General features: G+C 36.6%; 3 protein-coding genes, 1 long non-coding RNA gene and 1 pseudogene across 4 annotated transcripts; 1 reads left to right on the top strand and 4 right to left on the bottom strand.

Annotated features, from left to right (window-relative positions):
- Positions 1-223: 223 nt before the first annotated feature.
- Positions 224-2,338, bottom strand: LOC119996300 (transcription factor TCP24). The gene is made up of 2 exons (XM_038842885.1): positions 1,995-2,338; positions 224-1,511 (listed from the first exon to the last, which is right to left on the bottom strand). Exon 2 carries the CDS (start codon positions 1,449-1,451, stop codon positions 486-488), a length of 966 nt encoding a protein of 321 aa, XP_038698813.1. The 5' UTR covers positions 1,452-1,511; positions 1,995-2,338; the 3' UTR covers positions 224-485.
- Positions 2,339-10,611: 8,273 nt separating this feature from the next.
- LOC119996551 (phenolic glucoside malonyltransferase 1-like) lies at positions 10,612-12,372 on the top strand. The gene has a single exon (XM_038843225.1). The coding sequence runs from the start codon at positions 10,889-10,891 to the stop codon at positions 12,263-12,265; it is 1,377 nt and encodes a 458-aa protein (XP_038699153.1). The 5' UTR covers positions 10,612-10,888; the 3' UTR covers positions 12,266-12,372.
- A 159-nt stretch (positions 12,373-12,531) lies between these two features.
- On the bottom strand, positions 12,532-20,723 carry LOC119996591. Its single transcript, XR_005467881.1, has 6 exons — positions 20,601-20,723; positions 19,862-19,979; positions 18,914-19,045; positions 15,042-15,236; positions 14,682-14,917; positions 12,532-14,317 (listed from the first exon to the last, which is right to left on the bottom strand). It is a non-coding gene; the product is annotated as an uncharacterized LOC119996591 (long non-coding RNA).
- A 575-nt stretch (positions 20,724-21,298) lies between these two features.
- On the bottom strand, positions 21,299-25,557 carry LOC119996843 (annotated as a pseudogene).
- An 891-nt stretch (positions 25,558-26,448) lies between these two features.
- LOC119997793 lies at positions 26,449-27,517 on the bottom strand. Its single transcript, XM_038844980.1, has 4 exons — positions 27,364-27,517; positions 27,048-27,278; positions 26,832-26,949; positions 26,449-26,687 (listed from the first exon to the last, which is right to left on the bottom strand). Exons 2-4 carry the CDS (start codon positions 27,257-27,259, stop codon positions 26,595-26,597), a joined length of 423 nt encoding a protein of 140 aa, XP_038700908.1. The 5' UTR covers positions 27,260-27,278; positions 27,364-27,517; the 3' UTR covers positions 26,449-26,594.
- Positions 27,518-27,807: the final 290 nt, after the last annotated feature.

Here is a 27,807-nt window from a genome sequence, read left to right on the forward strand (position 1 = left end):
TAGGCGACCCATTGCACTTTTAGAACAAACTGAAACATATATTGTGCAATTGACATATATATTCTACGTTCAAATATCATTAATTGAATGTAGACTATAAGTCTATAACACAATTGTTTATATATATATATATATATATATACACTGCATAAGAAGTTCTAACTAACGGCTGGGTTTTTTTCCCCCTGGTGTAACATCTAAAGCTGACTTACTTTGAAAGTTAGCAGACTGAATCAAAAACTTTTTAATTAATGACACACATGAGATTAATTACTCACTCTATAATTCATAACTGTAACTTAAAAGGACAAACACAGTCTGCAAGCACCATTCAATTTCAAATTAATAGACAATTAATAGTACCTTTCCCTTCTTTCTTGAGATAAAAAGCTTGAGCCACCTAGCTAGCCATGCTTGCTTGTTCCACTTCTTCACTTATTTCTCTACCTTAACTTAATTCTCTCTCTCTTTTTTTTTTCTCATTTTCATTTAGAATGAAATTCTTGATCCTTATTAGGCTGATCATGTCCGCCGACATTGTTCCCGGGCGAGGATTGGATATTAATTCTTGGTGACACACTGAAAGGGAAGGGTCTCATGGGCTGCCCTAATGAGTACACAGCTTGTGGATGATGAGCAATTGAAGGTGTCATCACTTGGTGAATATTGATTTGCCTTTGATCAATTTCGCCACTGTTTGTGAAATAAGGTTGTGTCACCAAAATCTGAGAGCCTCCACCGCCGGACGATAGCGTCAATGTAGATGGCAATGGTAGAGCATTCAAGTTCTGAATATTTTGATCCCCTCCGGCCGCGGCTTGAGAGAAAGAAGAAAAATTTGAAGCCTCCAAAGGATAGAAAGAACCAAATGATGGCATACTGTTATTGCTGTTGTTGTTGTTGCTGAGAAATCCAGGTATGAAAGCATGATTTAGTACACCTCTTGGTGGCATGAATGCACTTTGGGGATCATTTACTCCTTCATTGCTTTCTTTTTCTCTTGCAATTCCCTTTGAGGAACCAACAATTTGATGATGATGATCAAGAATTGGTTGATGGTGTGTTGTTAGGGCAAAGTTTTCAGGTGGAATTGGGAGAGGAGGGAGTTCATCAATTTCATCCTTGGCTGCATTGAGTAACCAATCAACAACCTTACTTGGTTGATTGAGTCCAAGCCTGTCTTGAAGATCATACAATTGAATTGCTGTTGGAACTGAAAGCCTAACTCTTCTATCTCTCAATCCTCTTATGGTGCAAACCTTGCTATGTCTGTCTTTCCCTCCGAATGCTCGCGAAACTCGCACGATCCGCGGATCCTTTAGCCTTAACCATGGTGTTGCTGATGAGCTTGATGAAGTATTAGATCTAGGGATCTTAATGGAATCATGACTTGCACTTCCTTGATCATGTTTTATTGATGAAGACTCAATTTCCTTTGAACTTGCATTCATCTTATGCCAAGCATTGTTGGTGCATATGTATGTCAATGAAGCAAGACCAAGCAGATATTTCTGCATAAAATATAAATAAAAAAAAAAACACATCTCAATCAATCAAGAACTAGTACATATACAAGATATATAGATCAAGAACTAATTATTAATAATTAACTAATTAAAAAAGGGAAAAAATTGTGTGAATTGTAGAGGAAGAATTTGAAGAAGAAAGTAGATCGAGAGCGCGATTAAAATCGGAAAGAGGACAACAAACTAATTAATAATTCATACAAACATGAGATGCATGTAACAATTAGTACATATTCATTATCTAGAAGAACAAATTAAGTTGGAAGAGAAGAAAAATTACACAAATGGATAGAGCTCGTGTTCTTAATTTGGATCTTAATTGGAATGATTTTTCACTCTAATTTGAAGTTAAATAACAAAATAATTATCATGATGATGAACTTAACATGATCTAGGTATATGGTAGAAAAACATCACGTTAAGATCTAGCTAGGTCAGACTATAAAGACTGAATATAATTGAACTTACAGAGAGATAATTCGGAAACTTTGATGTTGTTGGGACTCTGTGGAGTCAAGAGAACTAAGAAGATATGTGTTCAAGGTTGTATATATATATATAAGAATTTTCTGCTTTAGTTGCAGAGAAGAAGAAGGGTAGTGGGTTGAAGAAGCAAGTTGTTGAGAGAGGAGGAAGAAAAAAAGAAGAAGATGCCGGAATCCAACCGACCATATATTATTCAACACAAGATAAAGCAAGGGCAGATGTGATGACACGTGTCACATCATGCCAAGTAAACTAAAAAAATAAAAAATGTATCTTCTTCTTCTTCTTCTTCTACTTCTTCTTATCATTTCCTTTGGCTTTGGTCTTCATCACGCATATTGAACAATCATTGCACCTCCATGAGAGGTTAAATCGTTTCCATGATTGATTAGCCAATTCTTGTGGGGGATGTATATGTATATAAGTGTATATTTATGGGGACCATACTGTAATTTTCGGGAAGTTGTGGGTCAATCAATGCATGCGTGTAGTACTACGAGAAGATCATGTTCAAGGTAATGTTGGTGACCTTCTTTAATCATTAGTCCAACTAATTTGCGATTAATCAATCTCTTTTAATTTGCATTGTCATTTGTGAGCATGATTAATTCATGTGTATATATATATATATATATGAATTCTTCAATAAAAACGTCTTTATTATGGTTTAGAAATATATTTTTTAGGCCCTGATTTATAAAAGTGCTTCCTTTTTAAGTCTATGTATCTGATCAAATTGTTAAAATTAAAATTAATTTAGTTTAATCTTGGTCTAGTTGTTGGACTTTCTAGCAGGATGAGTCTTGTCCTTCGGCTCCTCCTTCTTCTTTTTTTTGTATATCGGTGTTCGACTAGAAGGCTCTTTTTGTATCTTTGATTTAATCTTAATAAAATCTCAGAATTATTTAAAAAAACAAAAAACAGAGTTAGGATAGAGAAAATTCAATACCAAAAGATTGTAATGGGATAAAATCAAATTTTAGATATTGGGCGGTGATGAAGATTTTGAAGGCTAGAGAAAAAGGAAATAGAAACATATGGTATAGTTGGATAAGTCTAAGAAAAACTAAGGGTTTGCAAAAGTTGTGGTCTGTATGAAGCAATAGTGTGATATTGATGTGTATGAGGAGTGTGTGATATTGATGTGTAAATGGAGACAGAGAGAAGGTACCTTATTTAGTGAGGGACCAGTGAGAGTTGAAGAAGATGTAATGTGGAGAGAATTAGGAGGACCACACACACTACTTTCCTTTCCTGCAGAGAGATATGCATGGTGCAAGTGGAACTCTTCACTTGAATAACAAACCCTACCTAGTTAATTAACAGGTGACACTTTTTTTTTTTTTTTTTTTTTTTTTGCAATCGAGGAACCATCCCAACTTAACACACCTTTCAGATAGTTGGCGATATGTAAGACTGGATTGAGGCCTATGTGAAAAGGGATTTAGAAGTGAGAACCAGGATTTCACAAGAAAATATCATAGTGGATTAGTTTAGATTTCCAATCTCAAGCGTCGTATACCCTAAATTCGGAGAGAGAACAATTCAACTATTGTCAAGTGATTAATTAATACCCATAATCTTTATTTCTTTCTCTTTTTTTCTCTAGAAAAGTATATAGAGACGTAGACAAGTCAAGTTTTTCATCCTTGAAAACGATCTCAAGGAAAAAATTGAAAAAAAGAAGAAGACTTTTGAGGTTGTGTATTAATGATAAGTTGTAGAAGCATGCATGTATGTTAACAATTAGAAGTGGAACTTTGTTGCGGCAATGACCAAAGACTTCTCCATATACAAGTTGTACTGTCAGAAGTAAAGAAATTGATCCTACTAACTAAAGGAATTCCGAGAGTTAACAGACTATTTGTTGGTTTTTGGTTTGTCCATGGTGTTCTTGGTAATTAAGAGAGAGTTTGTCCACTTTCCGTAGTGTGTGTTTGTTTGCAGGTGGAAAGAGACAGGACATAAGCTTTTTAGAGGGATTGATCTCTCTCTCTCTCTCTCTCTCTCTCTCTCTCTATTTGTGTAGAGAACCAGTGTTGGGCATCTCAACAGGAAACACCTAGTTGAAAGGTTTCTGTAACACTACCTTCTGCTAGCTCTTTCTCTCTATATCTCTGATCCAAAAGTACTATAAATAAATATTATTGCGGATCAAATGGTCCCCAAAAAAAATAAAATAAAAAATATACATATATATAGCTCATGTTAACCCTGATGATCAATTGTATAATCTAATTACTGATCTAATTCCATCAATTACCCTAACTTTTTATCCCCATATTTAATTCAGTTAGTGTAAACTATCAATACTAATTTCCCATATCGGATTTACATAACCCAACCGAATAGTATATAAATAAAGACGTAGCACCTCTCACACAAGAAAGTATTTTCTGAGCCTAAGAACTAATGACGACGACACAAATAATATATAAATAAAGACATAGCACCTCTCACACAAGAAAATATTTTCTAAGCCTAAGAACTAATAACGACGGCACAAATAATATATAAATAAAGACGTAGCACCTCTCACACAAGAAAGTATTTTCTAAGCCTAAGAATTAATAACGACGGCACAAGAAAAACAAATTCATGCGACATGTAGCCTAAAGCGGACGATATGTCTTATCCCAAACTAATTAACAAAAACTTTAAGCCAATGATGTAAGGCCAATTGCTATGTGAGGATAAGGCAATTACCTCTCTTACTCACACTCTCTTTATCATCCCTGTATTCTGGTGGCCGTATATAAATAGAGCAGCTGCAGCAGCAGCAGAAGAAGGGACAAGCTTTAACATATTATTTTATTGGCGTTTTTAACTAGATGGGGCAGAGAGGATGTACACTCTCACTCTCACTCTCACTCCTCTCTATCTCTCTCTTTGCATTATCATCATATACATACATACATACATACATACATACATACAGTGTACGTATGTGTTTTTATCTTTGTTACTTCTGAACACTTTGTTTTTCTCTCCTTTCCTTTTATTGATTCTAGGTGTTTTGCAGATCTCTCTCTCTCTCTAGTCTCTGTACGTGCATATGCTTTTTTCATGAGCAGCAATCCCTAAAAAACAAAGTCACAGGAAAAGCAAAACTGTGTAATAATTAAACAAAAATTAAGATGCAGCAGAAGAGACGGAAAAGGGATTTCATACCCATCACACAATTTCACAAGCCAAGAACCCTAAGTTCTCTCTCTCTCTCTCGCTCCCTTTGTCTCCTAGATTTTGATGGTGATAGTGAGCTGCCACTTTTGCATCATTAAATACTCATTAAAACCAACTTAAATTGTCCTCTCATGATCATCAAAATTCCCCAAATTCATATCATCACACAATTTCATTAACCAAACCAAGCTCAAAAAAATACCACCTGTTAAGAATAATAATATATAACACAAATTAAAAAATACAAGATTTACGTGGTTCATCCAAAAATAGGGCTATGTTATTTATCAAGGAAAATAACACAGTACAAGAAAACCTCTGACTTCAATCACAGCTCAAAACCCTTATATACCCCACTCTCACCAATCCCAAAGAAGAGCTATCAAACCCTATTATTTTCCACACAAACCTTCTAAAGTAATTAACGATTTGAGCACCAAGTTAAAAACATATATATATATTAGTATTAATAAAAAAATAAATGAGAGTCATATATATCCAACAAGAGGAATCAATCATTCAGTTGAGTTGAAGTGATGACTCATCATGATACAACAAAAGCAAAGTCATGCCATGCTCTTTTTACCTTTTTTAGAACAAAGTTTTAAGCATGCCGGCCAATCTCTACTACTGCTAGTGTTGAAGCAATAAATTGACCAATGTCTCTTATGAAAACTAGTAGAGAAGCAACCAGTAAACCACATTTGGAACAGCAAATATCAAACCACATGCGCAGGCGTGAATTGTAAAAGTTGTCAAGTCAAGTTATATATATATATATATATCTACAAGATCATAGGAGACTATACATGTATATTGACCGTACATTGTGTTGTGTCACAAGATCAATGATTTTACTCTTGGGGGAACATCTGATCATGAAATGACTGCTCAAACAAAAGCTAGTTAAGTACAAATTATGAGAAGCTTGATCGTCTAGTTGAAAATAATATTGAATTTGGTTTGCACAAAACACTTTTTCTTTGATAATTAATAATAACATCATACAAGTTTGTCTTTTCCTTTTGAATATCCGATATGGGCATGCTCGCATAGAGAAGTATATATATATATATATAAAAAAGATGTGCATCTAGTCTTCAAAAATGACAATTTGACAAGCCATTTTTGTGCTAGGAAAGTGAACATCACCTTTCACTTTTAGAACCAAAGCGTGCTAGCCTTCTTTTTTTCGAGTTCTCTTTTATTCCAAAGAACTTATAGGACCACTATGACAAAAAACCAAATAAGACAAAATTAAGGTTATTGTCCCATAATAATGTAACCACCTTGGCAGTCGGAAATTGGAACCCAATGAATGAATTCACAGGCCCACTATTCTTTATTCTACAATACTACTGGACTGTGACTGTGAGGCCCAGTTTTTTAAAAAACTGGAGGACTAAGTGTTGGCCCATAATTGATAGATTGGGCCTTGGAGAAATAATATCTGACTGTGGGCTACTGGGCTACAGAGCTGGAATAACATTTGGGCCTGATGTCTCGAAGCCAACATACAGGCCGGAAAAACCAGGCCTAGTTGTTATGGGCCGCAGGAGCACTGTGCTTCTAGCCCGGAAAACTGTAAAAGATAGAGAAAATTCCAGGCCTATACCACTTGTGAAACTTTTAGACACTTAAGTCCAGTCCAAAAATTTTATTCCTCTAAGGTACCATTAATATGCTAATTACTTTTTTACCCTTGACAGCAACAAAACCTAATATAATATATTCAACCGAAATTTCACACGCTTTCAAACCTAAACTCCAGCCAACCGCACCTCCAAAAAAAACTATATAATATTATAATCTGCTAGTCTCTTTGCGTATAAGCATTTAAGCAAACATCCACAGGAACATAAACACTAGAAGAGAACGAAATATATATAAAAGAAAAGGAAAGCAAACGCACAGTCTAGAAAGAAGATCGACGAGCTAAGATTTGGCGAGAGGGTCAAGAAGCAACCGCAGCTCCTCTTGTGTTGTTGATTCATCGTCGTTACTCATCTCTTCCATCTTCCTCTTCTTCAAATCCTCCGGTCGATTTCGACGGTGGTTCACCATACCACCACTACCGTTAGACTCCTCTTACTGAGACACACAATGCCCAGCCAACTACGACCCAAAACGGCCACCGGATATGACCGTTTTAAAACAGTAACATTGGTTTGCTAGTGTTACTAATGTTATTATTTGGAAAAAAAAACTTCAGATCCGATCGATTTCGACAACGGTTCGCCATACCACCACTACCGTTGGACCCTCTCATTGAGACGTACAGTGCCCAGCCATGTACGGCCCAAAACGACTAGTGTTACTACTTGAAAAAAATAGTAACATTGGTCGGCCTGTGTTATTATTTGGAAAAAACTTTAGATCCGACCAATTTCGATGACAATTCGTAATACCAACATCACCATTGGACTCTTCTCATAGAGACGCATGATGTCCAAAACAATAGCCATAAAAAGAGATGAGAGAGAGAAAGACGTAGTAAAGAAAGAGAGAGATGCAACAGGAGAGAGAAAATTATTGTGATGAGAGAGAGATGCAATAGGAAAGAGAAAGTTACTGTGATGAGAGAGAGATACAGTAGAGAGAGAAGATGTAGTGAGATAAGAGATAGATGTAGCATATAAAGAAAGTAACAAGAGAGAAGTCATGTTAGATCTAATCTTCTTTAAAAAAAGACAAAAAAGATCATATAAAATTTAAATGATTTAAATATTATAAAAAATAAAAATGAAGGATAAAGTTTTTTAGAGTGGATCTAAATGTTCAAAAATTTTGAAAGTGAAATTAATGTGTAACTTTCCATAAAAGGTAACCTAGACGAAACTATCTTAAGTTGTTTATTTTTTGAAAAAAGACGTAAATGTCAATATCAACTTCTGGATTGGATTCGACAATTAAGAAAAGGACGTTTGGTCCATACTTGTTCAGAAAACGAACATCAATTCAATTCTAGCATTTGATGACTACAACAACAAAAAAGTAGATACCTCTATAATGGACACCATTTTCATGCCAAGAACATTGTTGTTGGATCAAATTGTTGGTGTGGTGCGTGGGACCACTTTAATTTTATATTGTAAGGACTTAAGATACTCTTTTTGAATGATCGTTTTATATTGTGAGGACAGTTTTGTAGATAATTTTGACAATAACATATATTATGAACAATTGTAGCATATATTATTGCCGAAATGCTAATAGATATTTGGTTGTACTTTTACTAGTAACATATCAGTGTTAAAATTGTTATGACAAATTACATGTAAGGGTATTGTGCATTTATCCTTTAAACAGATTGTAATGAATATTAATATTAACAATATCATTATAATTAATTTAAAATTTTATAAATATTAATAATAACAAACAATTTATTAATATTAACAATAACATTTTAATTGATTTAAAATATTATAAATATAAGTCACGTACAAGTTTTAATAGTTGAGATTATAATAAAACATTTAAACAAATATTTTCATAAGAGGTTTTTAAACATATTGCAAAATATGCATAGCATCATTCATCATCATAGTGTCTTTCTCTACTAGCCCGACTTGCTTTCACATCCACCTCTAATCAAGTAAATCTAACAAAGAAACTTATATATATACGAGGAATTAATAACTATCGCAGAGAATGACACAATGCTCTAAAACAAACAAATTCCCCAATCTCCTTGTCAAAAAATCAAGTTACACATAATACAGATAATGCTTCAAAACTCAAAGGAGGATTCATACGCAACATCATTCATATATAAGAAAGCATCACAACATCGAAAAAGATCACGGTAGAAACCCTAATTAGCAAAATTGATAGAAGCGAAAAACCTACAAAATCGAAGACCTAACTCCAAATCTAGAAGAGACATCCCTTAGCTGAGGAATACAAGGTCTTATCGGTATGAAAATCTCATTTGTCGGAGGAGAAATCGAACGGCGACCGTCGTCGTGGTCGGAGTAGGTATGGTGGTGGATATGCTTCAACATCGCATACGGATGAAAAGTTAGAAGAAGTTCGTGGTTGTGCTTTTATGTTATCAGTAGCCCTAAGGGTATGTTTGAGATAACGAATAAAAATGAGGGTATTTTGGTAATGAACAAACAATATTGTCTCAAAATTGTTCAAATTGGAACAATTTCGAAAAGACAATAATATTATACAAAAAATGCCTAGGAATGTGCACCCTCAAATTGTTGTTTGTTTCATAAATAACATACATTGTTTGGAAATTGATAGTTGGGTAATATATTGCCTTCAAAAATTGTTCGCCAAACTAGCACAATTGAAAATGAAAATAACAAATGGATTCCACTTGTTTGGGTCTCACACGATCATCATCATCGTTAATTTAAAACATGTGTAATCTAAAGCAATGAACCTCGCTCCTCTTTTCACTCTCAAGAACGTTGTTTTAGAAATTTTATCGTACCGATGGTCAAACCCGCAAAACGGGCAACAGGGACCAGCGAAAGTATTTTAATACAAAAATACCGCTTGGTGCGGTTGGCTAACTTTTGAGGTGGTGGGTTTGCTGCCTCTGTTGACGTGACGAATCTTGGTCCACTTATTAATACAAATTGGCAAATTGCAATGGCCCTAAAACCTTTTTACATGATATGAAAAACGATACACCTGCTCTACTGATATGTGGCTCCCGTTTCTATAGAAGAAAGAAGCCACAGGGGAATGCTTCAAAGAACAACTACTTGATAAGTTGTTGCTAAGAGACAGTACGTATAGTGTATACCACGCTTTTTTAGTTGTAAAATCATATAATGAAAGGGAGGATGTTCTAGGAAACAAACGAAACAGATATTAGTAGTCAGTCACTTAAGTCACGTGAAAAAAATAATAAATGATTTATTTTCTATAATTGTTAAAGTATAATAAAATGACCATTCGAAAACTGCCACTTAGTTAGGCTATTAGCCATAATTAAAAGATATTTATAATTCAAGACATTTTTTAACAGCATTTTTTACTACTTTTCATATGCTACTTGATGGAATCATTTCAGTAGCATTTCAATAACCAAAGAAGATACGATATTATCTCCATGACTTTGATTTATTAATTTATAATTGATTAAGTATCTTAAATTTATTTTAATTTATTATATAAATTATATATTAATTTATTATATAAATTATATATTAATTTTTACAATTGAATACATGTATATTTGCCAATTACAACTAATATGCATAATACCCCTACACGTAATTTATCAAAATATGCTACACAACAAAAATATTACCGATAAAAGTTCAATCAAACACTACACAACATTCAAACAACATATCTATTACTAAAATTGTCCTACATTTCTGCTCAATTTAAAAAGCTTTGACACACTGGGCCATTAAGTACAATAATTAAAAAATACTACATAGATATGCCTATTTTATTGTGCCAACCCTTATTAAAAGATACAATAATTAAAAAAATACTACTAAGATATATATGGCTATTTGCCTATTTTATTGTGCAAACCCTTATTGCCGTGGGGCCCAAAAAATTATTGTGCCAACTAATTAACGGCCAGGAATTTTTATGTTTGCTAAATTCACAAAAAAAAATCGTTATCAACTTGTATATATTCATCTATTACAACCTCTTATTCATATCATCCTCCTTTTTTTTTTTTGTGTTTGTTTTTTTGGGTCTCTCTCATGGCGTCAAACGATTCCCTAAAGATAGTGGAGGTTTCCAAAGTTGCTCCGTTTAACGATTCGTCTGAGCCACTCTCCGAGTTACGTCTCCCAATCACTTTGTTCGATGCATTTTGGTTCAGATTTCCTCCAGTTGAGCGAGTCTTCTATTACCGACTCACTGAGCCATCTGACCCGATTTCATGCAACTCGGTTATTCTCCCCAAACTCAAGCACACACTCTCTCTCACTCTCCGCCACTTCCTCCCACTCGCTGGCAACCTCACGTGGCCCTCACGTGCTCCCCAACCTTTCATCCTCTACACCCCAAACGACGGCGTTTCTCTCACCGTCGCTGAATCCGACGCTGACTTTGACCGTGTGTCCGGTGATAAACCACGCGGTGCTATTGAATCGCATACCCTGGTACCGGAATTGGCGATATCGGAGAAAACGGCGTCGCTTTTGGCGTTGCAGGTGACTCTGTTTCCACACCAAGGGCTTTCTATTGGGCTCTCTACGCACCATTCGATTCTCGATGGCAAAAGCACAACCATGTTTATCAAAGCTTGGGCTTATGTATGCAAAACCGGTAAGTCCGACTCGCTACCGCCGGAGCTTACACCGTTTATGGACCGAGCCGTTATAGAGGACCAAGAAGGATTCTGCAGGCTTTTCCTGGACAAGTGGGCGCAAAGAATCCAAGGCCAGAACCCAGAAAACTTGAAGGTACTCCCACAATTAAGTTGTCCCAAGAACTTGGTCCGGTCAACATTCGAGTTGACACGGGAAGATATAAAGAAACTCAGAGAGTATGTATCGTCGACTCGGCAAAATTCAGAACCCAGATCACTCCATTTATCTACGTTTGTTCTCACTTGTGCTTACACTATGTCTTGCATCGCTAAATCCAAAAAAATTGAGAGCAATACGAGATTCTGGTTTGGTTTCACGGCCGATGTTAGGGAGCGTTTGGATCCCCCGATTCCGGCGAACTATTTTGGTAACTGTGTTGCAACATATGGCGTAGCTCTTGAAGTAGAAGACATTGCGGGAGCAGAGGGTGTGGTTTATGCGGCGGAAAAAATCGGTGAACTGGTAAAAGGGCTGGGGAGAGTAGATCTTAGAGAAACAAATGCGACGCTTGAGAAGTTTATAGACTTAGAACCGGGAGCAGTAGGTGTCACGGTTGCTGGGTCACCCCGGTTCGATGTGTACGAGTCGGATTTCGGGTGGGGTAGGCCGAAGAGAGTGGAGGTGACGTCCGTGGATAGGACGGGGGCCATTTCGTTGGCGGAAAGCAGCGACGGGAGTGGTGGAGTTGAGATTGGGTTGGCTTTAAGTGACGACAAAATGGAGGTTTTCGCAGAATGCTTTGCGGATGGGCTGAAAAGCTAAGGGCTTATAAATATGTGCTCATTTAAAGCAGCTTCTGTTGTGTTTTAAGCAAAATATTAAGCAATAAATGTTTCAAGTCTAATTTATTTTTTGAAACAGCAGGGGGAATTCGAGCTCTGATCACGAAAAGACACACAAAATCCTAATTTAATATAAAAAAAAAATAAATGAATCACATGAACAAAGAAAAATAACAGGAAAAATATTAAGCAAAATAAATGATTTTTTTGGCTATGATTTGCATGCACAAAGATTATTTTAAATTGATCACCTATGTTCGGCGGGTATCAAAATTAATCTATACCTCATTTTCCAATGAAAGGATAACTTTATCATTTAAACAGAACAACATAAGTGAACCCTAGCTGATTGCACAGTGCCTCAAGTTCTAAGATATCTAGAAAGACCCAAGTAGCATGCATATTGTGTAATGGCAATGAGTTTCTCGATAATCCTCGGATGTTATCTGAAATTTACAAAGCCTAACGTAAATCATATTCCCCATCTGCAAGAAATACGGAGACAGTAATATTGTCTGAAATTTATTGTGCACCTTAGAGCATAGCTCCTACAGAATGTCATATATGTATATGAACAAAGAATAAGAGACCTCTGTAAAAGTATGACACATCTTACCCCGAAACCTTACGCAAACCATGTACATATATATATCAAAAAGACTGCAAGTGACTGAATAACTGAAGATATAAGTTAATACGTGAAGCAAGAATAAGCAACAAAGAGAGACAAATTGTTATTAAGTTACTTGATCATAAACCACGGATATTGTAGAGTCTGCCAAGCAGTTAAAGGTGCACAAGAATACACCCAAAGAATTGACATATTACACAGGTGCTTCATATGTTGGCTCTGCCAATGAAATCCCCATGTTTAATAAGCAAACAAATGTGGTCCCAAAATTTTCATGTAAGAATAATTATATCAGAGAGATGTTTCTGATTCATCCTTGTCCACTGGAAGCTAGCAGATAAATACAAAAATCTAAGTGTTATACCAAAGAGTCAGAAGTTTGACATTTCCCACAAAAATCCTAATAGTCTTTCCTAGTACATTACTATATTGAGGAAGTTCTAAGCACCTTACCCCCTACCTAAGCAACACCATAGGAAGTTGCAACAGTGCAGTAAAAATGTCAGAGGTTACTCTTTAGACCATTTAGCATAGCTTGACCACAGAAAGACCAGAAAATCTAGTTTAAGGCATTCTTATGAAGCAATTTGACCTTTATAAGAGAAGTGGTAAAGTTGGATCATCCCCAAAATGCAATTTGCAATTTGAAAACAAGAACATAGAGCACTCAAGTGTACAGAGAAAGAACAATTGTTCTGGGGGTTTTGAAGCAGAAAAGATTTCCAACTCTTCGATAAAGCAAATGAGAACTATATGATTGTCCATCATTATATGAGATGACAAGCAAAAAGTAACCTAAAGAGGAAATACTAGCAAATTGACTAAGCAGCATCTAAATATCTTGATTAAAAAAACACAGATACAGAGAAAGTTCACATCACAAACCCACAAATGCAACAAAAAACGGATCATTTTTTTTCCGTAAAGAACTAAATGCTAAATAACTATCTTACCAAAAATATCAAGTGGTCATTGTGTGCAACTGTTTTATTGCTCCTTTTTGGAGCATTTGTGAACAAATCTTTCAGTTCGCTTTCTGTCTTTTCCCTCCGATGAGATCTCTGCATCTCTAGCAATGTTCAAGTCTTTGACGGCATCTTTGGAGTTCCCCAAAGAAACATTAGCCTTAACAGCTAGTCAGCTACACTCATAGTTAGTTTTAGGCTTCATGGGTTAAGTAATATGCAGAAATAACCTCGATAGAGTTTCTGAAAACTCCATTGTCCAATGAATTAAAATATCAACGAATGAATATCAAATACAAATCACACATTCCTAGGTGTGCTAGCAAGCAAATCCAAATTAAGTAACATCATATTCCATATTTACCTTTGCATACCTTGGAGAAATTAGAAGAGGCCAATTACAATCTCATAGACATTCCTGGAAAAGACCTATTTTCTGGCATAGCATGAACACATACAACACATCAATGTGTAGATAAAAAACCATGTTCAAAATTAGAAACCATAACATAAACAAACAAGCCACATTCTATAATTCCTTGTTTAGCTACGTGATCATCTATTCTGCTCCGTCTGTAATCCTTTCATCAAGAACAATTATCAACTTGATAAAATTTCTTCCAATTTATTAGAAATTATAAATTAATAACATTAATATGATGATCAAAGGGACAAAAGCAGTTGAATTTTTGATTCGATAATTGATGTATTGAACAAGGAAAAAAAATTTCATATTTTCAACATCTCTGTGACATTTCAAAACAAATTAGTATTTTTGTGAAAAAAAATATAAAACTAACCTGAAACAAAGAAGCCTGATTCATGTACAAAGTTTCAACCAGATTTGTACCCATGTCATCAACATCTATTGGAGCAAGGTGCAAGAATAGTATCCTTGAGTTCACAATAAATGGGAGTAACAATTCAGAGCTTTGGTGTAATTTCCACAGAGATGGCAATGGTTGCCCCATTTGCTTTGATGCCAAAGCAGCATCTTTATTCTTCGCAGAGAGCATTCTAAGGATCTGACAAGTCCCTAATAATTTAAGGAAGTCACAAAATTTGGAAAAATTTAAAAGCGACGAAATAAGGCATTCATCAAAAGCAACAAAGTAAATGAAAAATCAAATGTGAAGATTATTTTAAGAAAAAAAACTCACTTGGTGGAGTTGGAGCAATTGACTAAAGAATTTGAGAATTGAAGAAGTGGAAGGAAGATCATTAGGACTGCTAACTGCCACCGCTAGCTTCAGATTGTCTGGAACGACAGATATCAACTTCCCCCATTCAGATTGACACTCAGACCTAGACAGAGACGGACATCGAATTGTCCTACCTGTAGCTGCCTAGTTTTTCTTCTCCTCACAGAGCGGTTAATAATATATAATAGGTTATCATCAAGTGTGAAATAAATTCACAAAATTCAACTAAGAACAAAACAATGTGGACCAAATCCTAAAAAATGCGATTATTAAAATTCGAAAAACAAATAGAGAGAACACAAAAACCTAAAGAGCATAGCTTCATTGGATTAGTGAGCTATGCTTTTGGTAAATTTTCAGCTTTAATCATGCAATGGATCATTCTTGCCTAAACAGAGCCAAGCCACTCTGAACCAAACCGCCAAAGATTCGAATATCAAAATTTCCAAAAAAACAGACAGAACACAAACACCCAAAGAGTTTAATTAGAGTGAAATTTACAGCTTGATTCAAGCAAAGAACAACCCTTGCCTAAAAAACAAACCAACCCACACCAAACCAAACACTAAAAAACCCGATTATAAAAATTCCAAAACAAACGGAGGAAAAAAAACCAACAGCTTTATTGTTTTACAAACGACTTCTGCATGTTTTTGGCGTGATTCTCTGTTTTATTCATGTAGGTAACCACCCTTGCCTCCTATACCAAACCAAATCACACTGAACAAAACCCTAAGAAAACCCAAAGAGTTTGATTAGAATGAAAATTTCAGATTTATTTTAATGCAAGGAACCATCCTTGCCTAAAACAAGCCTAGTCATATCTAACCAAACCCCTAAAAAAAATATCAAAATTCTAAAAACAAAGAGTACAAAAAAGACCCAAATAGTTTGACTAGGGTAAGATCCCAGTTTTATTAAAGCGGATAATGCTTGAGACCCCCAAAAAGTGACCCCCAAAAGACCCCCATTTAATGTGGAGTGTTGGATGTGAAGTGGGCCCTACATATGTGTTTTTAATCAATGGTTATTTTAATGCCACATAGATTTGGGGAACTTTTGAGTGTCAAATTTTGGGGGTCTCTAGCATTGTCCTATTAAAGCAAGGGGTACCACCCTTGCCTAAACCATGTCAATCCAAGCCACAATGAACCAAACCTCAAGAAAACCCGATTCTCAAAATTTCAAAAACAAATGGGAAAAAAAAAACCCAAACAGCTTGATTGATTTGGTGAACAACGGCTTATTCATGCAAGGAGCCACCCTTGCCTAAACCAAGCTGAGCCACACCAAACCAAACCCCAAAAAATCAGAATATCAAAGTTCCAAAAAAAAAGTGAGAAAACACAAAAACCCATAAAGTTTAATTAGAGTGAAATTCTCAATTTAATTCATGCAAGGAACCACCCTTGCCTAAACTAAATCAAGCCAAGCCAAGCCACACCTAACCAAACCCTTTAAAAACCCAAATATCAAAATTTGAAAAACAAAGAGTGAAATGCAAGAACCCAAAGAGTTTGACTAGAGTGAAATTCTCAGTTTCATTCAAGTAAGGAACCACCCTTTCTTAAAAGAAAAAGAGAAGCCACGCCGAACCAAACCCTAAGAAAACATGATTATCAAAATTCCAAACCCAAATAGATAAAAACAAAAACCCAAACAGCTTGATTGGTTTAGCTTATTCATATGAGGAACCACCCTCACCTAAACCAAACCAAATCACACCGAACAAAACCCTAAGAAAACCTCATTATTAAAATTTAATAAAATAAAGAGAGAGAACACAAAATCCCAAAGAGTTTGATTAGAATGAAATTTTCAGTTTTATTAATGCAAGGAATCACCCTTGCCTAAAATAAGCCAAGTCATCTCTAACCAAACTCCTCAAAAAACGAATATCAAAATTCTAAAAACAAAGAATACAAAAAAACACAAATAGTTTGACTAGAGTGAAATCACAGTTTATTAAAGCTACGTACCACCCTTGCCTAAACCATGCAAATCCAAGCCAGACGAACCAAACCTTAAGAAAACCCAATTCTCAAAATTCCAAAAAAATGGAAAAAAACAGCTTGATTGGTTTGGATTAAAGCTAGGTACCACCCTTGCCTAAACCATGCCAATCCAAGCCAGATGAATCAAACCATAAGAAAACCTGATTCTCAAAATTCCAAAAACAAATGGGAAAAAAACCCAAACAGCTTGATTGGTTTGGCAAACAACGGCTTATTCGTGCAAGGAATCACCCTTGCCTAAACCAAGCTTAGCCACACCAAACCAAACCATCAAAAAAACCCGAATATCACAATTCCAAAAAACAAAGAGAGAGAGAACACAAAAACCCAAAGGGTTTAATTAGAGCGAGATTTACAGTTTGATTCAAGCAAGGAACCACCCTTGCTTAAACCAAGCTAAACCACACCAAACCAAACACCTTAAAAAAACCAGATCATCAAAACTCCAAAACAAACAGAGAGAACAAAAAATCCAAAGAGTTTGACTAGAGTGAAATTCTCAATTTAACTCAAGCAAGGAATCACCCTTGTCAAGCCACAACCAACCAAACCCTAAAAAGAAACCCAAATATCAAATTTTGGAAAACAAAAAGTGAAATGCAAAAACCCGGAGTTTGACTAGAGTGGAACTCTCAGTTTCATTCAAGCAAGGAACCACCCTTTCCAAAAGAAACTGAAGCCACGCCGAACCAAACCCAAAAAACATGATTATCAAAATTCCAAACAGAAATGGAACCAAAAAAAACCGGGAACCCAAACAGTTTGATTAGTTTAGCTTAGTCATACGAGGAACCACCCTTACGTAAACCAAGTTGTCACACCAAACAAAACCCTAAGAAAACCAGATTATTACAATTTCATAAAATGAAGAGAGAAAACATAAAAACCGAAAGAGTTTATTAGAATGACATCTTCAGTTCTATTAATTCAGGAAACCACCCTTGCCTAAAACAAGCCAAACCATATCTCACAGAACACATAAAAAAAGTATCAAAATATTAAAACAAAAAGGCATAAAAAAAACCCAAAGAGTTTGACTAGAGTGAAATCACAGTTCTATTAAAGCAAGGTACCACCCTTGCCTAAACCATGCCAATCCAAGCCACACCGAACCAAACTCTAAGAAAACCCTATTCTCAAAATTCCAAAAACAAATGGAACAAACAAAAAAACCAATCAGCTTGACTAGTTTGGCGAACAACGGCTCATTCGTGCAAGGAACCACCCTTGCCTAAATCAAGCCAAGCCACACCGAACCAAACTGCCCAAAAAAATCTGAATATCAGAGAGAGAGAGAGAGAGAGAGAGAGAACACAAGAACCCTAAGAGCTTAATTAGAGTGAAATTTACATTTTGATTCAAGCAAGGAACCACCCTTGCCTAAACAAAACCAAGCCACACCGAACCAAACACGAAGAAAAACCCGATTATAAAAATTTCAAAAAAATGGAGAAAACAAAAAACTGACAGCTTTATTAGTTTTGTGAACAACTTGTGCATTTTTTTGTCATGAAATTATTGGCGCTATTCATGCAAGGAACCACCATTGCCTAAACAAAGCCACACCAAACCAAACAGGTGTCCATTCATATATGTGTGTTTTTGTGCATATAGGTGCTTTCCATTCATGCAAGCATATTACCCAGCACATTATTAATGCAGTGTCCTTAAGTTCATATGCAGGTGTATGTCCAGATTTTAAGAAGCTATTAAAAGTCAAACAGTATTGCTATTTTGGAAGTAACCAATGCTGACATGTTCATAAAATATAATAACACAATCACAATAAATAATATATCATGATTTCGAATATACCTTAACAGGGCTCTGGTTGAATAATAAATCCTTCAACACTGACTTGTCTAAATCAATAGCAGTTGGTTGTTGATTGTTCCCATTTCTGTACAAAAATATCTGAGCCTGGAGCATAAGATTGTCCGAATCTGCCTGCAAACATAATTAAGCATTAGTCACAAGTCGGTGCTTGCTGAATTTGCATCAGGACGGAGTGAAACAAAGTTCATCAACTAATGTTCATGGCCCACTGCGGGATCACACACACCTCAGACCTGAGGCCAAAGCTAGTTCAAAGAAGCTTCCTCATGAATAAAAGTCAATAAACATTAGCAAACAGCACAGCAATTGCTGTAAATTGGATGGAAAATAATTTTCTTAACGTCAAATGAATTGTTGTAATGATCAAACGTCAAATGAATTGTTGTAATGATCATCTTTACCACTCAAAGAAATGCATCCTAAGTGGATAAGAATGATCAAATAGATTTGCTGACTGCTTCTATAACCCAAACGATATTTGTAGGTCCTACCCATTGAAAAAAAGAGGGGCAATTTAAATGCACATATACAGTCGTCCTGACTATTTACTTCACATGAAACTTACAATTATATTTACATGCACAACAGGGTAAAGTAGTTTCACAGCTAGATGCATTCTTTCAGATCAGAGAAGCCAGGTTTGAATACCAGCAGATGCAGATGCAGAAGCAGCTTGGTAAATTTCTTACTTATTTTATAAAGATGGTAGCCTATCTTGGAAGGAAAAAAAAAAGGCACAAGCTCGATGGTATATTCTTTCCACGACCGAGAAAGTTTTGTCAACCAACACACACATGAAAAGGACCCTAGATCTTGGATAGCACTTATGTATATACTAATAAAATTTAAAAATAGTTCCATCGGATATATAATGCCAAAAATTTAGTAATTAACAGTGATGCTGATGGGAGAAAATATCAAGAGTACTTTGCCCATTTGCCAACATTGCTGCAGCAACATATACAGCCTTGGAAATCGTGGAGGGAAATAACTCCACAGTGAATGATATACATGCTCCACCAAAGTCATGCCCCATCAAAATCACCTGCAAATATTTGAGGGGAAATAACAGAGAAGTTTAAAAAAGCGGTCTCAAGAGAATTCTTTCAGATCCAAACAGAACATGGCAAAACCCACGAGGCGATGGGAATAAACAGCACGCAGCAAACAGCTTATTCATACAAGACACTACCTTGCCTAAACCAAGCCCATCCAGACCGAAACAAACAAACAAAGCCAATCCAATCTCAAAACAAAAACACCGATTCAAATAGGGAACAGTGATTAAAAATTCAAATCGAAATCAAAAAATTCATCAAAATTGAGACCAATTGGATTGTTAAACGTGGTGAGGAAATTGGGAGCAAAGATCGTATAAAGAAACCAAATATAACGACGACCCAAAACTGGAACCATGGATTCGTAGAAAACGAAACCCTAATCCCGATGTGCGAGAACCAAATCGAAACTAAAATTAAAACCCTTGTTAAGATTTGTGAAACCCAAATCGAAAATAAAATTAAAACGAAACCCTTGATAAGATTTGCCGAAACTAAAATTAAAACGAAACCCTTGTTACGATTGCGAAACCCAAATTCAAAATCAAACAATTCATATTTGTATAAAATTTGAATAAAAAAAAAGACGAAGAGAGTCACTGAATTACCTTCATTCAAGCGAAAGCAGAAACTCATCTTCGTCTCCTATCTTCTCTAGTTCTAAGAATTTGGAAGCAAAAACTCCATAAAGTATTCGTTCGTGAGCTAGGGTTTATAAGTATTCGTTCGTGAGTTAAGGGTTCGGCTTTCCTAATTTTACCGTTGCCGCCTATATATTTCCACATAGGGGTATTTTTGGAACCAAGTCAACCGACTCGCTCCTTTTCTTTTGGTGCAAACATGACCGTTGCCGCCTATATATTTCCACATAGGGGGTATTTTTGGAAAGAGCCTGTTCGACAGACCCTTTAATGCGGTGCCGTTTAGGGTTAGGAGAGTACTCTGATACCCATATACCTGAGGCGGTTCTAATTTCTACGACGCCGTTTATGAATCCCTCCGACGAGTGTGTTTTAAAAAAATTTACAAAATAACAATAATTTTAAAAATATGGAACACTAAGGGAAAAGATTCCAACAAGAACAAAAAAAGATCTCCAAAGTTGAGACCAAGCAACATAGAAAACAACAAGATTCGATATGGACCTGAACTCGGACCCTCAAATCCGCGTGCATAAAAGTTTATCACTTGAGGCAAAACTAAACGAGTTGTCGCGAGCGTATAAATATAATATCTCTAATACCTACAATCATAGACCATATGAATGGTGCAGGGTCCAACATATATAAGATATTGCACTATAGAAACCATCCAGAAAATCATGTATATTCTAAGGCTTCATTAAACAACAAATGCATATGAAATACAAGTATATGATGTGTGTGATAATAGATATCTGCATTCTTCTGCAGATTCTGAGATACACTTCCTAATGGGGTTAAAAAAAAAGTAAGGACTGATTAGAACTCTACCTAAAGGGTATACCCCAAAATAACAACTCAGAGAGATAAATTACAAATGGAGCTGTACACTCTAAATTTACAATGTTAATCAACAAAAGCATTAACAAGTTACTAACATGAAGGGGGTTGCAGTTGCTTCACCCGCCGAACGACATGCTTCATCGCTGGTCTTGTGGATAGACTGTCAACAGTACACACAACTGCTAAGTGTAAAACTTCTACCAAATCATCATGGGGACCTGCATCCCATAATCCCGCGTTGAAGAAGTCCTTGGCCTGCCCTTGTCGCAATAGCATGTGGGCCCATTGAACAATGTTGAAACCACTCCCATATGACGAAAATGATGGATCGACAGCTTTCTTGTCCGATAGCAATTCAAGGAGGACCACCCCATAACTATAAACATCAGCCTTATCAGAGACACGACAAGTCATTGCATACTCGGGAGCAACGTAACCAAAAGTTCCAGCAACTCCTGTAGTGGCATGGGTTTCTGAAGTTCCCAACAGCCTAGCCAGACCAAAGTCAGATAAATAAGCATTGAAATCATCATCTAACAGGATGTTACTAGGCTTCACATCACGGTGGAGGACACGAGGTACACACTGATCATGCAAGTAGGCAAGTGCAAGGGCAATGTCTAAAGCAATCTTGTGAAGTATCCTCCAATCTACGGCCCTTGTAGACCGTTCCTGGATGAACTTTTCTAAGTTACCACCTGACAGGTAGTTATAGATGAGGAACATCTCTGTTTCACTTGCATGATAACCAATTAAAGTAACCAGATTCGAATGGTGGAGGCTTCCAAGGGTTCTGATTTCAGCATCAAATTGAAGAACCCCCTGAAATCTTCCAACTGAAAGTCGTTTGATTGCCACTAGGACTCCAGGAGAGATCTCTGCCTTATAGGTCGAACCAAAACCTCCATTACCAATGCAGTTGTTTGCATTAAAATTCCCCGTGGCACTTACAACAACATCAAAGGTCAAGGGAACCCCGATATCCGTGAAAATAATCACTTCCTTTTTGGTAGATCCCATAACTCTGGACTTGGGATGCCACTTTCTCGTGTAGAAGAACATAACTATTAAAGCTAGAAGAACAGAAACAATGGCTGATGCAGAGGCGATGGATGCTATCTCAATCGAATTAAAACCACTGATCCCAGTTCCTCGGGTAGGGCTTGATGGTGAAGCAGCAAAACTTTGTGACTCACCAGCCCTAGCCTTTTGATCTGCAGACGGTACTGTAAGGGAGAACATGCGGCAAGGATGCAGATAAGGGTTTCCAAGAACACTACTGCACTTCATCAAATTATCACTTGACGGTAGTGTCCCAGACAAGTTATTGAAGGACACATTAAAGGCTGAAAGCATTGTCATGTTTGCCAGACCAGAGGGAATCGGCCCAGAGAGCTTGTTATAATTGAGTAGAAGAACAGTCAGGTTTCTCAAGTTCACAAGATCCAATGGAATCTCACCGGAAAGAGAGTTTGAAGACAGATCAAGAAATTCAAGCCAGTGCAACTGCCCCAAGCTTGAAGGGATGGAGCCAGTCAGGCTATTACCAGACAAAGAAAGAAACTTCAAACCACTTAATTGGCCCAGACTAGACGGAATATGACCTTGCAAAGGGTTCCAACTCAAGTTAAGGCCAGTAAGAGATATTAACTCCCCAAAACTTGGAGGAATGGGCCCACTAATCTGATTCCCGGATGCATCTAAAAGTTTGAGAGACCTGCACATTGTACCAATATCCACTGGAATCTGACCAGACATTTTGTTGTTGGTGACATTGACAATCATGGCATTTAGTCCATCACATTTCTCAAACAAACTAGCAGGAAATGGTCCACTGAGATTGTTTTCTCCAGCGAGAAAGGCATAACTAGTTTGCTTTCCTAATCTTTCAGGTGCAATTGGTACAGACATGAAAGTACCAGTAAAGTTGTTGCCCCCAAAATTATGAACAACTGCAATGCCACCACCTCCTTGAATTAATGGAACAGAGCGTACAAACTCAGCTCTATTAGTGAAGAAGGAGATATATGCAGACGATGGACTATTCATGTTCAAGAGAGGATTCTTCAAGGAAGGAAGAGGTAGACAAGAGCTATTGCGAAAACAAGGGATTGAACCTGACAAAGCATTTCCACTAACATCAAACAAAGTCATGCAAGGCACGCCAAGTTCCTGATCCAGCTCCCCTGTAAACCTATTTGAGCTCATATCAAGAAAACGTAGCTTCTTGCACTTACTAAGTCCATAAGGAATTTCACAATTGAAAAAATTATCAGCCAAATTGATCATCTCCAAGTTGTCACACTTGCCCCAATCACTTGGTAACCTTCCCTCAAGAGTTGATCTTGGTGCCCACAACATCCTAAGCTTCGGAAGACTCGTAATTTGAGAAGGAAGTTCACCTTGGAAAAAATTAAACTCATCATCGTTTGATGCCATTGGGTCCCCCCCTTTTGAAGTATCAGCATTCAGATACAGGTCAAGAACATTCGACAGCACAAGTATAGACAACTCAGAGCAATTTCCAAGCTCCCGGGGCACTGCCCCGCTAAGACTATTGCTGGATACATCCAGCACTTCAAGCTTCTGGAGCATACCAAGTTCCATTGGAATAACCTCCTCAAACATATTCGAATTCAACAACAGCGTCTGGAGTTTCCCACAATTCCCCAAACTTCGGGGAATTTCACCAACCAGCAAATTACCAGACAGATCCAAATGCTCAAGCTTCCCACAACCCTCTCCAATCTCAGATGGCAGTGACCCACCAAGTTGATTAAATGATAATATAAAGACACCCTTTTGAAGCCACCAGCACAGCCAGGAACAGTTCCATTGAGGCGATTACCAGCCAAATTTAAGATCTCTCAATTGACAAAATTAGAAAACAAGCCTGGTATCTCCCCCTCAATTTTGTTGAATCCCAAATTCAGAATCCTCAAATTCCTCAACCCTACAAATGAAACCGGCAACGACCCACTAAAAAAGTTTCCCTCTAGATCAAGAACCTCTAACTTTTCCATGCCCCAAATTTCACCCGGAATCTCACCATGGAAACCGTTAAACGGCAACGACAAAACCCTGAGCTCAGTTAACCTCCCGATCACTGGAAACAGCTTGCCTACTAAAGTTCCTTTACTACTCCTACCGTATCTCCTAAAACCAAGTGCATACAGTGGAAAAGAAGTAGGGTCAGAGCACGAATACTCATTGTGATCAGTATTACCTCTGCCACCGCCGTTCCCCGTAATGTTGAGTGCGACGACCCGAAAATTAGCGTCGCAGGAGACTCCGACCCACGAGCACTTATTTGGGATTATCTGATTCCAACTCGAAAGCAGCCCAGCTGAGTCAGTGACCGAGTTCTTGAACTGAAGCAACACGGATTTGTCTGCGTCCGCATTACAAAGATGCCGTCTTGAGTAAGCGAAAGCAGCCAAAACAGAGAGAGTAGCTTTAAAAAAGTGATCACTGAAGAAGAAGAACCCATTCCGAAACCCCGTGAAGGGTCTCCAAAACTGTAGACACTAAGCCCAAACCTCTTCTCCGTCGTCGGAATTGGACTGGGAAAATGAAATTTTCATTTGTTTTGTTATGTGTAGTTGTGTACATTGAATAAAGGGGCCCACGTGGGGTGTTCTTCCAGAAGGTGAGGAGAGGCCCATGAGTATAGATAGAGCGGGCCCACATGGTCCATTACAAGTAAAAACAAGCTTAATAGTTAAAAGTACAAACACATCCAAAAAAAATATATATATATATATATATATACACAAACAACCTTTTTCCTTTCATTTCTTCCAACTTTTTTTTAAATTTTTATTTTGTGGATGCGAGTTTGATGGGAGTTAAGGCATATTTCGAATATGAAAGGACAAACTTCTAGGGAAAAAAAATATAATTGTGTTGTTGAGATGTGTAGCAATGTTGTTAAAAAAAAAAACAATTGGGTGCTTTAATTAATCCATCTATCACATTCATGTATCCAAAAATGATGTCTTATAATAATAATTATAATTACAATAAACAATAATAAAGACAGCCTCCTTTTACTGTACAGATTTCCGTTATCGTTGATCATACAATATTCTTGTGCTCTGTAATTACGTCAGTGATAACATCATCTACCTGTGTATTTTTTGTTGTTTATTTCATTCCCTCATAGTTAATTAAAAATCAAATTAATAAATTTTTTTTTAGTACAAATACAACATACGACACACCACTAGATCAATCCTATGAAAGTACAGGTTGAGGCCCCACACAGGAGGCACAAATCAAGCCCACGCAGGGGCAATATACTACACACCTCCTTATAAATATTCGGAGGACGTGAGACTATAACCCATGACCTCAATCAGGGACATGTAAAGTCATTGTCACTCAACCAATGATTCATTTGAAAAAAAAAATAATAATAATAATAATAATAAATTGAACATAATCTTCTCAGTACAAAAATGTCAGGGATCCTATTAAATAAGATCTCAGTCATCCTAGCAATTCATCTTATCATTTAATTGATGAAAATATAAGGGGTCCACGAAACTTGAAAATCGATAAAGATAATATGCTAATTTCTAAACACGACGGCAATATTAAACAAGTAAACAAAAACACAAAGTTTGGGTAATGCTAATATATTAGCCAAACTTTAAAAATATATTAGTTATCTAATTGTAGTGTTAGTGTGTATGTTTGGGTTTCGAATCCTTTGATTGTTATGATGTTATATACTAATATTATTTTGATTTATAGTTGAATATTTATATGAATTAAATATAAATATATTTATGAAATATTTATTTGTCATGTCTTGAGGTGTTGTGTCCTTATAGTTTTGAGAATTGCCGTGTTCACGTATCATTGTCCGTGCTTCACAGGGGTGGGGATATTAACTCTCACGCAGAAAGTTCTGTGAAATTGAGAGTGAATGTTTTACTTGTCTGCAACTCTTTTCTTCTTTGAGGCATTTTAACAAACAGCTTGTATACTATTCTTTTATTCATATGACTGTATCCACATTACACAAGCAGAACTGAGAAAACTCACATTAAACATAGAAGATTTTCTATTAGTACTGACACAAGACGCATTCTTGAAATAAATTCATCAAGTTCAAGAATCCGTCTTCTGATCAAAGAGAAAGAACCCACTAGATTTAGGCCTTGTAAAACAGAGACCCGCATCCTTAATATCATCATCTTGAATCTGCAACATTAACAAAATCAATAACTAACATATTCACATCAACCAAACTCAATCCAGAAGAACAACCTGCCATATTCTTTCACATAATTGTAAAAAGTACTAAATCACTTGAACGGGTCTTGAGATTTGGTCGTTTTGACTTACCTTTTGATTTGTCTGATTTAAGCTAGGAGGCAATAACACTCCACTACCCTTTCTGTTTTTGGCAAGAAGAAGACCCTTTGAAACTGGTGACATCATTAAATCAGTTGGGCTTCTATACCTAAAATTAACCCAAAGAAGTACACCCATATAAGCATAATTTGAGAGGGAATTACAATCCTTACTAAACCAAACAAGATTGAAGGTTGAGCAACTTGCCTTTCAGGGTACTTAAATGCCTTGGGAACTTTAAGCCTCTCTGGGGTCCCCATATTCCCCATTTTTACATCCCCAGAACAACTTCGAGAATTTTGTTCTTTCAGAGGATCCTGAGGTGGTGGTGGTGGTGGTGGTGGTGGTGTATTGCAATCCAAGACCATGTTCTTGGTCTTTTCCGGGCTTTTGAGATGCGACTCTGACAAATTCTCCATTGAATGACAAATGGGTTTCCTGCAAAAATGCAAGAATTGGCCTCCTGTGATGAAAGATCCATTAAAAAACACAGATCATTTACAGAGAGAACGTAAGTACATACCTTTTTGTGAAGAAACAGAGGGAAGTAGTAATTGTGTGATTAATCGGAGAGAAGTAGTGTTGGAAATTTGTCTCCTTGGAAGCAAAGATATATTAATATTGCTGCCCAAATAGACTCTGTCAATTGAGGTTACCGTTCTCGTGTTGGTGGAGGATTGTAACGGTCCAATTTTTTGGTAATATGCAGAAACTGCCCGTTGAGGTTCAAAACAAAAGTTTGAATTATTGTTTTTTTAAGAAAAAAGTTTCCCAATAACGGTTGAGCCGAATAGACGCAAATGGTGGGCCCAAATTTTGTTTGCAACCGAGAGGGTGATTTGAACCCAGGTCAATAGGGTTATACATATCATCTTTATCACTCTAACTAATGATTCGAGTGTGTAATAGTGGGCCCAAATTGATAAGCACTTTGGGAAAACATAATTTATTAATGACCCTTTTTTTA

The sequence above is a fragment of the Tripterygium wilfordii genome, chromosome 4 (genome assembly GCF_013401445.1).
Source record: "Tripterygium wilfordii isolate XIE 37 chromosome 4, ASM1340144v1, whole genome shotgun sequence".
NCBI classification, from domain to species: Eukaryota; Viridiplantae; Streptophyta; class Magnoliopsida; order Celastrales; family Celastraceae; genus Tripterygium; species Tripterygium wilfordii.

Coding starts and splice junctions, on each gene's coding strand:
- LOC119996300 (XM_038842885.1), bottom strand. CDS start 1,451: ATGAATGCAAGTTCAAAGGAAATTGAGTCTTCATCAATAAAACATGAT.
- LOC119996551 (XM_038843225.1), top strand. CDS start 10,889: ATGGCGTCAAACGATTCCCTAAAGATAGTGGAGGTTTCCAAAGTTGCT.
- LOC119997793 (XM_038844980.1), bottom strand. CDS start 27,259: ATGGAGAATTTGTCAGAGTCGCATCTCAAAAGCCCGGAAAAGACCAAG. Junction 26,950..27,047: donor GCATTTAAGTACCCTGAAAG/GCAAGTTGCTCA, acceptor GGTTAATTTTAG/GTATAGAAGCCCAACTGATT. Junction 26,688..26,831: donor TAAATCAGACAAATCAAAAG/GTAAGTCAAAAC, acceptor TTAATGTTGCAG/ATTCAAGATGATGATATTAA.